The sequence below is a fragment of the Apaloderma vittatum genome, unplaced genomic scaffold (assembly GCF_000703405.1).
Source record: "Apaloderma vittatum isolate BGI_N311 unplaced genomic scaffold, ASM70340v1 scaffold1336, whole genome shotgun sequence".
NCBI classification, from domain to species: Eukaryota; Metazoa; Chordata; class Aves; order Trogoniformes; family Trogonidae; genus Apaloderma; species Apaloderma vittatum.
In genome coordinates, this window is record NW_009722079.1 from 74,087 (window position 1) to 91,265 (window position 17,179).

The following is a 17,179-nucleotide window of genomic DNA, read 5'->3' on the forward strand; positions in this document are numbered from 1 at the left end:
ACAGCTGCCCATCTGTCAGGATCTTGCAAGACTGCAAGGTACCCACAAGAAAATGATACTCTAGCTTTGACCACAAATTGCTCTGCCTTTGTTGACTTCAAGAGAAACGGAAAAGTTCCTGGTTATTTAAAGGAGTTTGTCCCAAACAGGAATATCTGCAAACATAATAATAGCTCATAAAAGACATCTTGTGCAAAGAAAGGGGGGAAAGAGCTCATATGGAACAAAAGAGAAACTCTAGGAGAGCAGTGGGAATGACAGAACAAGTTTAGCAATGGAAATGCTCATCAAAAGGATGCGATACGTGAAAGCAAGTGAAAATCTCCGAAAGACATCTTTCAGAAAGTTATAGTCAGTGAAATACCAAAGAATTTTTGTTCCAAGGACATGCACACGAATCCTAAATGCAAAATGCTCTCACAGTGATGTGACTAATTAGAATTCTGTGTAAAAATATAATTTCTGACCACAGAGCTTTTTATGCCATAGCTGTTTTCATTAAGACGCAGAAATTAATATTTGGCAGCTTCATGTACTCCTGGAAGAATAAAGTTAGAAAGAATGAAAACTATGAAATTTGATGTCCAGTAAACAGTCCAGAAGAGAGAAACTTTTAGACTTTGAAAATTACGGGTTTACATTATTTGACTAATTGTTGCGTGCAAAGAAGCCAGTTCATTAGAGATTCTTCCCATGACTAAAAATAACTGGTGACCTGAAGAAAATCCAAACTCCATACAATCCAACATCAAGCTGAGCTGCAATTGCTTCATGAGCTGAAGAAATTCCTTCACTTACAGCCTTGGAGCTCTTGATGAAATAAGCTGGTCCCTCCCATCACTGGTGAGGAGGAACGTTTCCTCCTCTACTGAAAATACAGTGCTTCAAATGTACTGTTCTTCATCTCCTCCATTCATGAGCAATGACCACTTGTCCCCTTCCTCCTTGACAAAACCGTTACGTCTTGGCAGCTTGTCTGAACTCAAGGAAGAGAGAGACACTTGGCTAATTTGATCCCAAGGAGCGGGTCTGGATGAATCCCTCCTCATATCATCCATTCCAATATGAACACTGATTTGGGAAGGAGTAAGTGGCTTCATGCGGCCTTGAGCTTGTGCTTCATAAGTTTCTGTATCTGGCTTCTTATAACTGAGGAAAGAAAGAGGAAAGATGTTTAGTACCAAGAAGTCAATGTGTAAAAGTGTCTTCGGTGTTAGAACAAATCAGAAACTTCTGATAACCTAAATATTAACCTGCAGTTCAGACACAATGTAAGTGGCTAAGAGTCTGCTCACAATGCTATTAAACGTAAGTCCACTATAAGTGCACCTTTTTGGCACCCAGAAAATGTAGGATAAAAAAAATAATAGAACTTGAAAACGGAAAAAGTCTTGTAGGTCAGAAATTGGCTTGCTTCTAAAAAAAAATCAAGGAAGATACTTTATCTGTAGAAAGATGCAAAAGAATAAATACACTGCTTCTTTACCTCTCTCTGAGTAAATTAAATAGACAAAAAAAATAAAACCAGGTACAAATCTTTTAGAAAACATCTACTGCTGCATTACAGAGAACTACCTTTTGAGTTATTTGTTCACTTGGTATTCACAGCAAAACCAAACTTGATCATTATCTCACTTGGTATTGAAGTAGATCTCCAACCCAGATGCCCAGATGGCGTCCAGTCACACTTTTAGATGCTAGTAAAAGAATGCTCAGTACTGTCTTAGTCCAGGTGCATTCATAATAGCGACATCTGTCTTTTTTAGAGTCAAAGATTAGACAGAACAACCCTAAGCCAAAGGACTGTCAGGTACTTTTATGTACACAAAGCCCAGTAATGTCTCCCTTGGGTCCCAGCAGCCACATTGCCTATGGTTCACCAAGTGATAGTGTAAGACAACTTGCCATTTCAGCTGCAGGGAAGACAGCACGACAGACACAGAAGAAGCTGCCATTGCAGCTGATCCCATCCAAGGCTGGAGCACGAGGCCAACCGGCATGAACACACCTAGCAAGAAAACATACCAACATGAGCCAGAGCCACCTGTCCCAACGCCTATCACAGAACACGTTCTACACCATGACTTGCTGATACCTCCATAAACACAATTGGATTGATATATATTTACTCACTTATTTTTAAACATATCCCTTCTGCTGCAAGGGAGGACCTTTGCACCAATTCAGCTACAAGACTGCGGCCACAAGGTAAGACTGTTCCTTCCAGCTATTCTGCACGTATGAAATAAAGCAAAACCAACCGAAAGACAAGGCACTAGTCCAGGGAAAGGTGGAAGAAGTTACTCCCCCCAAAAAAGAGGAATGCTTGAAATAAGTTTTAAGGAGGAATTTGGAGCATGAGAAGATGTCTGACAGAAGCAGAGAGGATGCAAGTAGTAGGACAGAAAATGTGTGATTCAGGATGAATAAAAGAGAGAGCACCCAGAAGTGGGATGGTATCTGATTGGAGCTGCGTTTGAACATACAGAAGCTAATCCCCAAGTAGTGCTGTGTGAAATAAGAGCATGGTTTTAATTTCATCATGTAAGAATTTATTTCTAAGATTTTGAAATATGGAGAACAAAGATTTTTTTCTACAACATGGAAAAAGAAAAGAATGCATTTATTTTGTTCTCCTTCTGCCAAGCTTTAAATACTCTAAGAAACTCTAGTTCCTTGAGCCGGAAATCCTGTGAGATGCATCACAGAGTTCAACTGTGCTGCTGTCTTTGACAAACTGAGCTTTGGCAGTCACATACCTGCAGCTATGGGTATTCCAAGAAGATTATAAATTAAGGCAAGAATCAGATTTATTCGTATTCTTCGAACTGTTCTCTTTGATAAGTGAATACTGGCAACGACGTCCAGCAAGTCATTCTGCAAGACAGAAGAGCATTGCAAGTTTTCAACGTGTGGTCTTCAGGATACCAAACCAAAAAGAGGAGTGTCAGTGATAAAAGAGGACAGGTCAAAACTGTAGTGCTCACTCGGATAAGAACAACATCTGCTGCTTCAATGGCAACATCAGTGCCCGTTCCAATTGCAATTCCAACGTCAGCCCTGGCTAGTGCAGGTGAATCATTGACTCCGTCGCCAACCATTGCAACTTTCCTCCTCCCATTTTGGAGCTCCTGGACCTTTGCAACCTTGTGAGAAGGAAGAACCTCAGCAAAGACTTTTTTGATCCCAACCTACATACAGAGAAAGAAACACACCCAGTTGGTGACATGCTTCATGCTGAAAGGAAGATCCATTTGCTGTGCTGGGTAAAGGGGACGCAAAGGAATGTCAACCAAACTGATTCCAGTGGAGGCAAGGCTTGCAGGCTACACAGAAAGCTGAAGAGCAACATGCCTTTGGCATAAGAAAGGGGCTGACTACAGACCTCTCCATCTATACTGCTAAGATGCTGGCAAATGAAGCTCAGCCCTTAAGGTCATGCCCTGCAGGGCTGTTGAAAACTCTGCTGCCTTGAAAGAAAAGCCAGTTTTCAGCAATCCTGCTGATTGGTGGACCAGTAAAGGTTTCAGTGAAATGCAACACAGGAACCACGTGCAATCAGGCAGTGACACCAGGGGAAACACAGAAATGCCAAGTATGTGCAAGTCTCAGGGAAATTATGAAAATAAAGAGATGGCCTGCTAAACGCTTGTACTCATCAACATCTCAACTCATATGGAGTTGCTGCCAATGGATTTGTGCTGTATTTGAAGAACAGGTGCATGTACTGAAGAGGGCTGGGATAACAGCCCTGGTTTAGCTGCTTCACCAGGCAGAGATCAGCTTTTCACTACAAAAGGTAGATGCTATCTAACCTTTCAAAAAGTAACATTTTAAAAAAATGTTATGACTGGCTTACCATTTTTCCGTCAAAAAGGAAGTAAGCACCAAAAATTCAACAAAAATGTAGTTGTCACAGACTAAGCTTGTTCGAAAAATTCACTTGAGTGCCTGGAACTGTAAACCACAGCTTGTTTCTGAAAGACTTCTTAATAAAGAAAGGTGGGGTGGAAAGTGCTTTAACACAACTGAACACAAAAGCCAAGGCATTACTCAAAATAGCAGAAGGATTAAAGCATCACATTGAGAAAAAAAACAAACCTCACAACATACAAGAACTTGCCTACTGCAGTGCTGGCTGAGTTAGCTGTGTGGTGGGATACCTGAGGAAATCAAGGTGGCATAGGGCAGATTAGAAGTAGACTGATGCAAAAGGAAAGAGGGAAACGAGGATGGAGAGGGTGGCAATGTAGCAAATTAGAGTGACAATAATAAACATTTATAGTCTGAAATGAAGGAAATTTCACAAAAACCCAACCTCTTTTAGACTGCTATGTTTCTTAACAATAATTGTTACCATTATTACTCTGTTACCCTTAAAGATAAGGCCAAATTCCCACTTCACTTGCTGGGAACAGGACTAGACCTTGAAGGAACCTTTCCTTGTCACTAATCAAACACGGTTGCCCTTCGGTGAAGAGAAGCAGGAGGCTTCAATTCAGACTAAGTAATGGAAGAAAGCGTATCTCTGGAGAAGTACTGACTGCTTGCCTTCAGCGGGATCCTAGTGCAGCCACTGGCCATAGGACCTGACCTAATTTTCAGTCCAATTCAAGAAAAGTTAGTCTTTATTTAATGTACCCAGGGAAATTCTGATTTCCTGCTCTGAATTCACCTGTGTAAGCAGAGTTTTAGAACTTCATCGTATATTTTATGGAAACATGGAAACAGCATATACCTGAGTAGCGATGGCTTTTGCTGTTTTTCTGTTGTCCCCCGTTATCAGCACCACATCTATTCCCATGTTTTTCAGCGTGTGCACAGCAAGGGCTGCCTCCTGCTTGACAGTGTCTGCTATTGCAATCATCCCACACAACATACCTGCATGAAGAAACACCATCTGTAAGAGAGAGCTGTGGGAGGCAAAGTGGCAACAATAGTACAGGACCTTCCTTTCAGCACACTGTGGAGGCTTTAGAAATAACACGTTCTGGTCAATATCGACACTCATAAACCTGAACAATTGTCTTCAGTTTTCTAAATTATGGTCTCTTTCTTATACACACACACTTTTCTCATTTACCTGTTTCAGATCAAGCAACAAACACTTTCGATATTTAAGCACCAAGAGGAAGGGAAGAAGAAGAGGGTAGTTTTTAAACTTGCCTAGATTTTATATCTACAAATACAATAGTGGGCCAGAGGAAGTTTTGGTGTTTTTACTCAGACATTCCTTCAGGAGGAGGCATATAGAATGTCCAGTTTTATGTGATTCTATGATTCTATGTGCCCTATTTTTTCAGAGTTGGATTGCTGCTACAATTAATTGTGTGTACCTGCCTTCCAACACATTGGCTCAAAGGTGCATCTGTGTTTTCTTCACATGACTTACAAAAATCAGACATCGGTTTATCACTGCCTGTTACCTTTCAAAATTAAGGGCTTAAATAGATTTTGCATCCTTGTATGTCTATTTGCTATCACTAGCAGTGACAGGAACACCAGCTGTACATCAGGGCCCTTATCTCCATGCTAAGAGCACTTGATCTTGTCGAACTCTTGATGGAGCCCAGGCTGAGACATCCAAATGCCTCTCAAAATTGCTCTCTCGGAACAACAAGAATATTTATTCAGTAACTGAATCAGAGGCTCCATTTCAAGATCACAGATGCACTGGCAATCCATCACCATTACAACAGTTTCTCATATTAATGTGTTGTCTGGGATTTCTTTCTGCATAACACAGAATGGAACCCCTCTAGCAAAACTCATTTAGTGTAATCTATTATATTTGAATGATCTAATGAATCATCATGCTTTTTCACGAAACGTTTGGAAATCAGTGATGCAATAGCTTGGCCTGTGATCCTTAAGTGATGTAAAGTCAGGAGGAGAAATGCCCTGCATTGGCACTGCTTTTCTGAGCAACAGTCCTAGACAACAGGAGGCTCAGAAATTGATGCTTAAATTGAAAACTACCCAACAAAATCTTATAAACACTGTTCTAAGGTGAAAGCTTCTTTTAAGAGCAACTTGATACTTTGCATTTCACAAGCAGTTCTGCACTAAAAAAAGAGTAGTGTCTTGATGCTAGGCCGCTGATCAATTACTCTAGAATTTGCTTTTATCCGTTCTATGGTAGGATCAACTGGTATTTGTTAAGTCACTCCAAAGAAGAGCAGTTACCATCTATAGCCACTAGTATGGCTGTCTGTCCCTTCATTTCATGGTCTGTCATCGCATCATTTACATCATTTGCAATATGCAAGCCATTGCGTCGCATCCACTCACGATTTCCAATCAACACCGAGTATGTGTGAGAAGGTGACGAACCTTTGTGCATAGACAAAAAAGAAAAAAGAGAAACTCAGAAACAGTGAAAACAATCTGTGGATGTCTGAGGATGACAATTTCAGGCTGCATTAGCCATAGTAAGATATTTGGAAGAGGTTTTCCTAATTTTATTTTTTGCATATGTGCTCTGGACTGGCAAGACATAAATAGAATTAGTCTTGTTGACCTGCTGCTGCCATGGCCTGACAGAAATGCATAGGCACTATTTGAAAACAGCCTCATAAAACTTTTCAGCTTCAAGACTCATTCTGTGCCTGTTTACACACAGAATTGCATCATGAATTTAATGGAAGTATTCACCTGCATTTGCCTTTGCCAGTTGGCATTGTTTTTCTGAATAACTGCAGTATGCACATTTCATAAATGCCATGCTGCTTTGTTCTCACAACTAATGACTTCTTTCAAATAAAAAGGCTATTGCTGGTAAGAAAAAAGTAGTCTTGCTCTAACAAATAATGAAACAGTATGTGGAACATCTCATTATGAATTCAAGCCAACTTCACAAGAGACATATGAAGCAGGTGAGAAAATGTTACATTAACACTGTTCACAAATGGCACAGTTCTGATTATTTTAAAGTTCTTATTTAACTCTTCTAATAGCTTTCTCAAAAAGGTCAGGAGAGCCACAGCCTTCTAAAGAGAACTTACGAGCTTCTAAGGAAGGTTTTAGATACTTTTTCTTTCTTTCCAACAAACACTACAAAAGAGCAAAGTGACTTCCATAGAGCCTGAAACAAAAGCAGATGTATCACCCTAATCAAAAACATCAGGCACTGAAACTCAGTTTGCAGCTTCTACTGAATAGATTATAATTATTTTATTTTAATTTTGTACCTTGAGAGATATATAATCAGAAAACAAAAGGTTCAAGTTAATATGGAACTAAAGGGTAGGATATAAAAGGTTGCAATAAGATAATATATGTTAAAGGCAACTGCTTTAAATGGGAAGATAATGTTAATTGGCAAACTTTGCTCTCTGGTGGACCATTCTATTATCCAAATTTATATATTGTATGGGCTTTTTGAGTCATCTATCACTGTAGCATCTATATTCTTATTTAGATTTCTGCATTGCAGAGAGATTGAGGGTAGGGGAAAGAGAGAACTTCCATTTTCCCTAAAGCTGCATTTTTGTCCCTCATGTTCTTTGCCTTGCTCTACCATAAATCCACCCTTCTGTTGTTCCTAGTCTGATAGGATTCCTTTACAGTGGTCAGCACTGCTCATTCATTAGCTCTCACATCGCAATTGGTGGTCACCTGCGGGGGTAGACTTACCCTGTGATTCTGGGAGCGTGATCAGCGCATTATCTCCCAGAGGAGCAGTGCCTTCCCCGCTCCTGTTAGCATCCAGCTTATCGAGATCCTCCTCGTCTGTGTCCAGGATGGCCTCAACACCTCCAACTTTGCAGCTGATGCCACAGCCTGGGACTGCCTGGAAGTCAGTGCAGTATCCCAGACTCTGAGTGCCAAGTTCCTGTGGATGTAAGAGAGGTCGTCATCAGTCTCTGCTGCCCGTGTGGGGTACAAATCTTAGATAACTCCTGCCAAAAAGAGGCCTCATTCCTCCTCTTAACAATGAACGACTGACTGAAAAGCAGCATGGAGTATCAGTAGTGCAGAACTCAAAGAAAGGATGTTCTGGACACGCTGTGGTTTTAGATTTCTAGAAAGGGGCAGCCATCCAGATCATACTCAGGTCTCAGCTCTAGCATGAGCAAACCATAAAGGACAGCAACTTCTGGTAATCCAAGCACAAAGCAGTTACAACCATGACCTCAGCCAAGATTAAGAACTAAAGACATACACTATAACAGTAAAGCTCTGGGGAGACCTTATAGCAGCCTTTCAGTACCTGAAGAGGGCTAGAGGAAAGCTGAGGAGGGACTGCTTACAAGGGTGTGCAGCGATAGGACAAAGGGGCAATGGTTTTAAACTAGGGCAGGGCAGATTTAGATTGGACATCATGAAGAAGTTCTTTACAATGAAGGTTGTGAAACACTGGCACAGGTTGCCCAGAGAGGTGGTGGAGGTCTCATCCCAGGAGACATTCAAGGTCAGGCTTGATGGGGCTCTGAGCAACTTGATCTAGTGAAAGATGTCCCTGATCACTGCAGGGGGGGTGGACTAGATGACCTTTAAAAGTCCATTCCAGTCCAATGCATTCTAGGATTCTAAGCCATACAGCTTCTGAAAAGATTAACCTCACAGACAACTAATGGGGTAGGATCAGGTTTTTTATATGTATGTAAAAGATCAGTGAAAAGCTGTATTTAATTCCTGCAGTGATCTGTCTGAATGATAAGGAAACTCTATCTTTCTGTTGAGCTAGAGAAAGAAGCCAGTGAGTACCTTCAAGATGAAAAAAAGGGATTACCAGGACCCTGGTTACAAAAAGAATGGAGAAAATACTCATTTATAAACAAATTATTCTGGGTTGTCTCTGGAAGTTGGAATTCCATATACCTTTCAGTGACGTTCTTACACAGGAGTGATAAAGCAGGTGGTGAGACTATTAGCAAACAGAATAGCATTGCAGTTCATATAACCTGTGATCCAGTAATAACTGGTGCATGGCATGAATGCAGATGTGTTGGAGTACTAAGGCAAATTTGAAAATTGAAAATGTAAAATATGAGAGAGGCTACTGACTTACTACCTATACACTCTTTTTCCTTCTAAATTTATAGCTTAATTTCTTAATTTTACCACTGCAAGATCTATCACTAATAAGTTTGATACATTCTTGCCAACTAATTTTTCCATAAATCAATTAAAGACTTGTCTTAGCAGAAAGAAATTTATTTAAACCATGCTTCCTATTTTGATTACTATTTGTACTTTCATTCTTCCTGAAACACTTGATGAACACAAGCAATATATAAATTACCTTTGAGGATTTGCAAAATTTGCAAAGACTTGAGTAATCTATTAATGCATTTGTGAAACTCACAAATATCACAATTTAATATTCAGGTTTTAAAGGTTTTTGCCTAATCTATTCAGATAAGCAAGTGACTAACAGAAATGACTACAGTCAGGTTACTTTACAGGCAGGTCTGTCCCTCTGGAACTTGCTCATTTTGTACAACGTTGCTGCATGTGCACAAATCCCTTCAGGCCTCAGATGAAACAGGAGGGTTAAGTACCTCTTTGCAATATTTAGTGACTGCCACTGCTAAAGGATGCTCGCTGCTGGCTTCTGCTGTGCCAACCACCACCAGGACCTTCTTCAGAGAGAGCACAGCTGTGTCCCCCAGCAAAAGCACCCTCATGACTTTAGGAGCTCCACAGGTGATGGTACCAGTTTTATCAAACATCACAGTCTTGATCTACAAGAAATAAAACCATGTTACTGCCTAAGCCCAAGAGCGTAGGGATGCTCATACACTTTAGGCACATAAATACAGGCAAAATCTTAATAATCAGTTGACTGTATCCACACCAAGACAGAATAAACCTACAAAAGCAGGGATACCTGTATGTACCTTGAAATACCTGTACAGCAGGTCTCCTCATGCTTTTTTATTCATTCCCCGTACAGTGATTTCACTGAAGCTACAACATCGTTCTGTACCTCTGTCAGGATCTCGGACAACAGAGTCATTGTCGGACTTGTACTGTCCTTTGTGGGTGCATGTATGTACTCACCTGCAGGATTCACATGATGACACCTTAATCACTTTTACCACAACGTATAAAATGCAAGGAGGGCTTTTACAAATGCCGTTCTAAACAATCCCCAATAGCACTAAGAAAAGAGGACTCAGGAAATTATGTGGTGATAGAGCAGGTGGCAAGTGTGCAAGAAGCTGCAACAAGTTCCAGAAACAACAACCTAACCAAACCCAGCCTCATGCTATTCACCAAACTCAGCAATCACTTGTTAGCCAGCCCCATGGGTCTTCAGGAATTGAGAATGAACCAAAAACTGCTGCCTCACACACGGTGAAACTCAAAGCTAAAGTCAGTTCTAGTCCTGAAAATAAAACATAGCACAACAAGCACAAGAACCAAAAAACCCCAACAAAGTAGGCACTATTTCCATTCCTTGCTATTCCTACACACCAACCTTGCAGAATCCAACAGGTCACGTAATTTTCCAAGCCCTGATCCTAGCCTCACTTGTATTTGAAAGATTAAAAGTCCTGACACTAATTAGCAGGGGTTTTTTTTGTCTTTTGCAGAGCCTTGGAAAAACTTCTGGTCTATGCTTTATAAAGCCCAGCAAGAACAAGAATTATCAGTCTGATTAATTTACTCTTTCCATCCTTTTCCCTTAAAAAGTTCTGTATATGTCTAATCCAGTCTACTATAGCATGGCTTAAACTCATATTCTTTTTACTGGCTGTGAACATGTCAAGCCTCTTTCTCTTTCAATATCCTCCTCCTCTTTTCATCAGTGTTCTGTCTTTGACGGACTTTTTCAACCACCTTCTGTCTTTTTTCCTAGAAACTAAAACAACTTTAAATCATTCTGTCTTTCTCTTACATCCTACATTTTAAACTACTGATCATGAACAATATACATTTCACAACAGCTCTGAGGAAAGAAGGAAATCACTATATTATTGGGCTGATTTGCAGGAGAAGTAAAGAGAGCACCAAAGTCAGAAACCTCTGAGGTCATGCATAATATTAGCAGCCTCACTGGCATGAGATTGCAGGAACTGTTGAGTCTCAACACCTTTCTGTGACTGCTTGGAAGAAAGAAGGTCAGACTGGTCGTCTTTACCTTAATGAGCAGCAACCAACAGGAAAAAAAAAAACCCAAACATGATTCTGCAATCTTTCTCTGGACCAGCAGGATATCCCAGGAAATTATATTTCATGTAGCAACAGCTGGGTAAGTGAATGAACTACAGAATGAACTACTAACCTTGTGTGCCATTTCCAGGGGTTTTCCACCTTTGATAAGAATACCATTCTGGGCAGCAACTCCTGTGCCCACCATCACAGCTGTGGGAGTAGCCAAGCCTAAAGAACAGGGGCATGCGATGCTCAGAACAGTGATTGAGGTTTGAAATGCAAACCTCAGTATTAATTCAGCTTTTGAAACGTGCTTGGTGTGATTCTACAAAAAGAGGGAAGAGAGGGAGGAAAAAAAAAAGAAAAAAGAGATATGTTGCTGATAGAAGGTAACATCAACTTACCATCCATCATAGTCATTTCAAAAAAACACATTTACCAGGAGACCTCCAGTAAAGGAGAGCAATCTATTATTGTTACTGTAATAGCAGAGAACAATCAATGTTATGAATTGTTTATGACTATTTTATGGGGGTTTTGGCTGCTCAAGCACAAAATTGCTTGACTCTGCTCTCAGGCTCCAGGATGACAATATGTCTTGTTAGCATTTCCTTTACACTTAGCGAAGGAGAACCCTATTTCCAGGTACATGGAACCCACAGTTGCTTGAGTGGCGCAAATACACATCCTAAAAAGTAACAAAAGTTCATCTCTTTTATAAAGCAAAAATTACTATTTGCCATCAGGAATAAGGACGTCCAAAAAAAAATCCAGGCATGATAGGAGTGGCTCAGGTCCTTGCAATGCAGCTATAGATCATGTTTAGTCCAGAAAGACTGCCGATAATTTCAGTTTGTAGGAATCCTATCCAGAACTAAGGGGTAGATGCAAAGGTATATTTATACCTGCAGATAGATATTAATTGGTGCAATTATCTGCTCTGTGTAGAAAACACCTCATTGTACAAAAATATTTGGCAGGTTGCAACATCAAACTCTACACACAGAAGATATGTTAATTATACTGGAAGATATCCTAACACCATACTTGAGCTCTTAATGAAATTACTTACAGGAAAATATTTCTGAATAACATCAAAATCTATAAAACCAATTGTGATCCATACTACCAACGTCACTGTTGAAATGATGATGATAAATGGAACAAAGTATCCACTAAACTTATCTGCCAGTTGCTGGATAGGTGCCTATAAAAAAAGAACAGGTATTTGCATGTTGATGGTCAAAACACAAAAATGCACAGCATCCATGAAAATATCTAGCAGTCTTCATCTGATTCTTTACTGAGGTCTGGAAAAAACACACAATTTGCTGGAAAAGTAATTATATCAAAATATTGGATATTTTTCTTATTTAATCAAAATCTGTGAATAAGGTTTTCTTTTCTATTACTTTTACCTTTGACATTTGAGCTTCCTCCACCAATTTCACAATTTGTGCCAGAGTGGTATCATTACCAACATGAGTTGCATTAACCAGAACTGAGCCATGTGCATTTATAGAACCAGCAATCACTGTGCTCCCAGGTTTTTTAGTGACTGGCATAGCTTCCCCTGGAAAGAAAAAGTAAGAATAATAACAGTGAATCTAGTCCATTAACATACAGCTCATCGTATGCTAGCAAAATCAGTATGCTAAGCAATAATGACCAGAAATCACGTATTATATATCTCTGACTAGTGAAGGTGAAGACATGCGTATGTGGTGTCATATTTATGTAACCCTTTTTCTAGGTTTAGTTTCAAAGCAAATGCTGTTTCTTTGGTCTTGACTCCAGTATGCCATCCCTCAAAAGGGTCAGGAGCAAGTTGGTTGTGAAAGGAACTTCTAGGAATTTCTCAGATTAACCCTTTGCATAGCCATGGGAGTTTGAGCAACCTGTCTTTATATCCACCACCCTCAGTTTTCAAAGACTAGGCAAAGCTTCTATTCCCACACTCACATATTCTTCTCCAAGAACGCTAGCTCTATAAAAATCTTGATTTTCTGTTTGTAAGGTCAGTGATAATGATTGGTTCTTTTAAATTAAGGGTGGTCCTGTTCCCCAAGCAAAGGAAATACATAACTAAAACAAGTAAGCCAATGCCAATATAAAGTTTTTATATCCTTTACCTTATTTACGAGAATTGCACAATGCAGTAAATCCTTATTATATTTACAGAATAAAATTAAAATTTCAGAAGCTGTGAAAAATCTCCAGAATCCTTAATAAGCATCAAGTTGTGAGGCTTTTTATCCTCTTGCTCACTGGACGACTCCTGTGAGAAACCCTGTTCGGTGCCCATGCATACACACCCCAACATCTCAGCAATATTTCCTTATCACCCTTCAGAAGTTATTTCTGCGAAGATATCATCTCTGCAAATACATTCCAGGGGGAGCTCCCACCAGCATTCTGGAATGACAACTGTGTTTAGGATCTACCCATCCCATCAGTACATTAATAAAAGTGACCAAACTAAGTGGAAATTCTTCATCTTTTTAGGGCGTTTGCAATCGTGGGATTTGGATTCAAGCTCATGAAGGCTAGGCACAGCATCCATGAGGGTAGCAGTTTATTCAAAAAGCAGGTTTTGGGTTGAGTCTGCTCTCTTGTCTTGTAAGAAAGAGTTCTAGAAGATTTCCACTTCTTTGCATAAGAGTAAGGGAAATTACCAGTAATGAGAGACTCATCTGCCATAGAACTGCCTTCGATGACCTTCCCATCCACTGGGAACTTTCCACCAGGAACAACCTTTACAATATCACCCCTTTGAACCAATTCAACAGCTACCTGCTCCTCTCTGCAAAAGACACAAATAGAACAGACAGGTTATTTACATCATCAGTTAAAAATAATAATAATAATAATAATAATAACAACAATAACAACAATAACAATAATGCTTTCACACTAACTGCATTAAGCCTAGTCTGTGCACCCAGGCAGGCTGAAGGTGTTTTGGTTGATAAATATATACCTGATGATAGAGTGGTCAGGTCCAAGAGTCACCACAGTGGCTTCTGTGGCTTGAAGAGATATAAGTTTAGCAAGAGCTTCGGACGTCTTACTCTAAGAAACAGAAGATGAACATTTAAGATATATTGAGATATATAAATGCTGATGTGTACTTAACAAACTCTAAATGACCTTGTATAATATAGGCTACATCAGAAACATCTGGCTCAAAATCCCTCCGAATAATTTAATTCTAATCTCATCATAAAGGTAAAAGAATTGGCGTGAAGATGAGTTACCTTTGCTATGTGTTCCAGCCACCTCCCAAGGGCAATGAACACGAACAGCATCGGAGGAGTGTCAAAGAAAGTGACGGGGCTTTTCTCTGCCTTTTCAATTATCGCTACCAACAGGATCACACAGGAATACACATAAGCGATCGTCGTGGCCAGGACGATGAGCACATCCATGTTGGCCGTCTTGTGCTTCAGCGATTTGTAAGCTTGTACATAAAAATACCATCCACCCAGAAACTGTCAGTGGAAGCATGGAGAGACTCGTATTAAGATCACAGCAGTGAAAGCAAAGAGTACATAATACTGCCCATAGCAGAATTTTAAACATGTAGTAGATAAGGGAAAGCATTGCTGTCCCGTGCAAATTTCACATTGATCTAACTTCAGTGGAGTGGTCTACCAGGAGGCTGACTCAACTGTCATCCTCTCACTTGCCCTTCCTTGTCCTCAGAACAACTCTGACAGCTAAATATCATCCTTTTCCTCAGCAATAAACGAGCGAACAAGGCACAGAAGTTGAAAGGGTTTACCTACAGCTATCCAATTAGTTTGCAGCTGATCAGGTATTTCTTCATTTTAACACTAGCTGCCCCACTTGGAAAACTATCTGACACAGCTTTGGCAGGACTAAGTTGCATCAGCAATTACAGGATGGGTAACTTGCAGAAAAGTGCCACTTCATTCTGTGTAGGTGGCACAGACAAGAGGGCAGGCCCAATTCACTACAACTTTCCAGTCTCCTCTCTTTATCACATCCGATTACATAAATGGGAGATGAATAGAAAGTAAATCCCAAGGAAGTACTGTGAACATACCTGAACAAAAGTGCACAGGACAAAGAAGAGAAGATTTAAAATGGATAATCCAGGAATGAGGTTCTGTTCCAGCACCATAGACCCGTGGTGCCCACCATTGGGTATTAGCATATAAATCATTAGGATTAAGACAGGGATACCAAACAGTAGGCTGCACAAGAAAGATTTCCTCCACCTGCAAAGCAGAAGCTGTAAATCCCTGGTTGTCATACACCCTGCAGTACCCAGGCCAAAAGTGCAGGGCTTGGGGTATTAGTACTGTGCTTGCACACAGCTTCGGGATATTCGGGAAAGATCCAACACTTTGGAACAGTCTCAGTGTCTCATACATGTTTAACTGTATAGACATGCATCAGTTAAAAATCAAAACTAATGAAAGCAATAAAAGTACTCAAACCAAATGGCAAATCATAAAACTAAATATGCTTTGCGCAGGGATAAACTAATTTAACTCGGAAGAGGAGAGGAGGGGAGGTAATCTATACACATTTATTAGTGAGAGAGAAGGAGAAATACTTACTGCTGTATTTCCTTTTTATGATCCAGGTTATGTGCATTTGGAACTCTTCTGGCCACCGAAGCACGAAAGCCAATTTCCTTTTTATTGAAAGGGGGGAGAAGATGAGTTGGTTTTGATTAAACTAACTTTATTACTCATATTTAAATGACACTACTTTTAGAAGAAATGTCAGGAAAGGACACTGTTCCATATATAATAAATGCCAAGTTCTTATTTATTTTCAGATCCTGCCAACATAAGAGGATATTTCAGACAGTACTTAAAGTGTGGACTGTAAAGGATTCCTGCTACCTATACATAGACGCAGTGTATAGATGCAATAAACGTCCCAGGTTTCTTAAGTACAATAAGCTCTCACTGACAGCTGGAGTTCTGTTGCTCTACTCCTCAAGGGAAATTTATGCCTTTTATCTCCACTGCAATATGTATGAGAGATGGGAAATCCCAAAAAGTAGATAAAAATGTACGAGCCATTGGCCTAGTCAACCTCTTGAGCATCTCCTTTACATCACAGTTGAGTAGATACACCTGAAGCTGAAAATCAAAGTGGCTAGAATCAGTTTAAACCTGTTAACCACCACACTGCGGGGCAAAGCATCCCAGAAACAAATGTAGCAAAAAGCCAATTCTGACTGATGCTTCAGTGAGTTACTGCAGTAGAACCATGCCACCACAAAACCCCACAAAAAAAACAAAGCACACTTGCAAGCACAACACACTTAAACCTCATATCTGCATCATCAGATGTTCCTCTGGGATAATAACACTTTACAGAACTGCTCTGCCAGCCTGAACAATTTACTAGTTAACTAGTTAATCGTTGCTGCTGTGTCAAATCATCAGTCCCAGAGCTTCTTTCTGCATAAATATTCTAGAACAAAAAGGCAAAGTCTCTGTTGCTCTCTTGACTAATCACTGTGCCTACCTCATACAATAAGTTCTCTTCTGTTCTGGTGGGCCAGAGAAGGAAAAGTTTTGCCCACACCTGGGACATGACAGTGGCAGGTTTTATTATGTGTGTGGTTATTAGTAAGCTAGGATTATTTTTTTTCTTTTAGTGGCTGCATCAGAGGCTCTTTCAGTTTAAAAAGTTTGTCTCTGAATTGATATGGGAATAAATGCCAGCATATACAGAGATTGTGTAATTCTTGTGGTATGCACTTTTGCAAAATTTCTTTTGCAAACTCTTTCACAGGCAAGAGAAAGGTTTTTTTTTTTTCTTAAGTATCAACACTTCACTGAAATGACTGGAAATCAGACACCTAGAGAGCCTGAAGGTGCACAAGTCCATGGGACCTGATGAGATACATCCATGGGTCCTGAAGGAACTGGCAGCTGAAGTTGCTAGGCCAGTGGCCATCGTATTTGAGAAGTCCTGGCAGTCTGGTGAGGTTCTCACAGACTGGAAAATGGCAAACATAACCCCCATATTTAAAAAAGAGACCAAGGACGTGGGGAACTATAGGCCAGTCAGCCTTACGTCT

General features: G+C 40.1%; 1 protein-coding gene across 1 annotated transcript; it reads right to left on the reverse strand.

The window, feature by feature from the left end:
- Positions 1–800: 800 nt before the first annotated feature.
- Positions 801–15,772, reverse strand: ATP7B (ATPase, Cu++ transporting, beta polypeptide; the record flags this gene model as incomplete). The annotated part of the gene is made up of 16 exons (XM_009871613.1): positions 801–1,149; positions 1,906–2,008; positions 2,760–2,877; positions 2,988–3,191; positions 4,739–4,881; positions 6,187–6,333; positions 7,636–7,834; positions 9,507–9,689; positions 11,237–11,431; positions 12,179–12,313; positions 12,525–12,679; positions 13,782–13,909; positions 14,087–14,178; positions 14,364–14,597; positions 15,176–15,350; positions 15,696–15,772. Coding segments are annotated over 16 exons (2,553 nt in total), but the record flags the coding sequence as incomplete, so codon positions are not given.
- Positions 15,773–17,179: the final 1,407 nt, after the last annotated feature.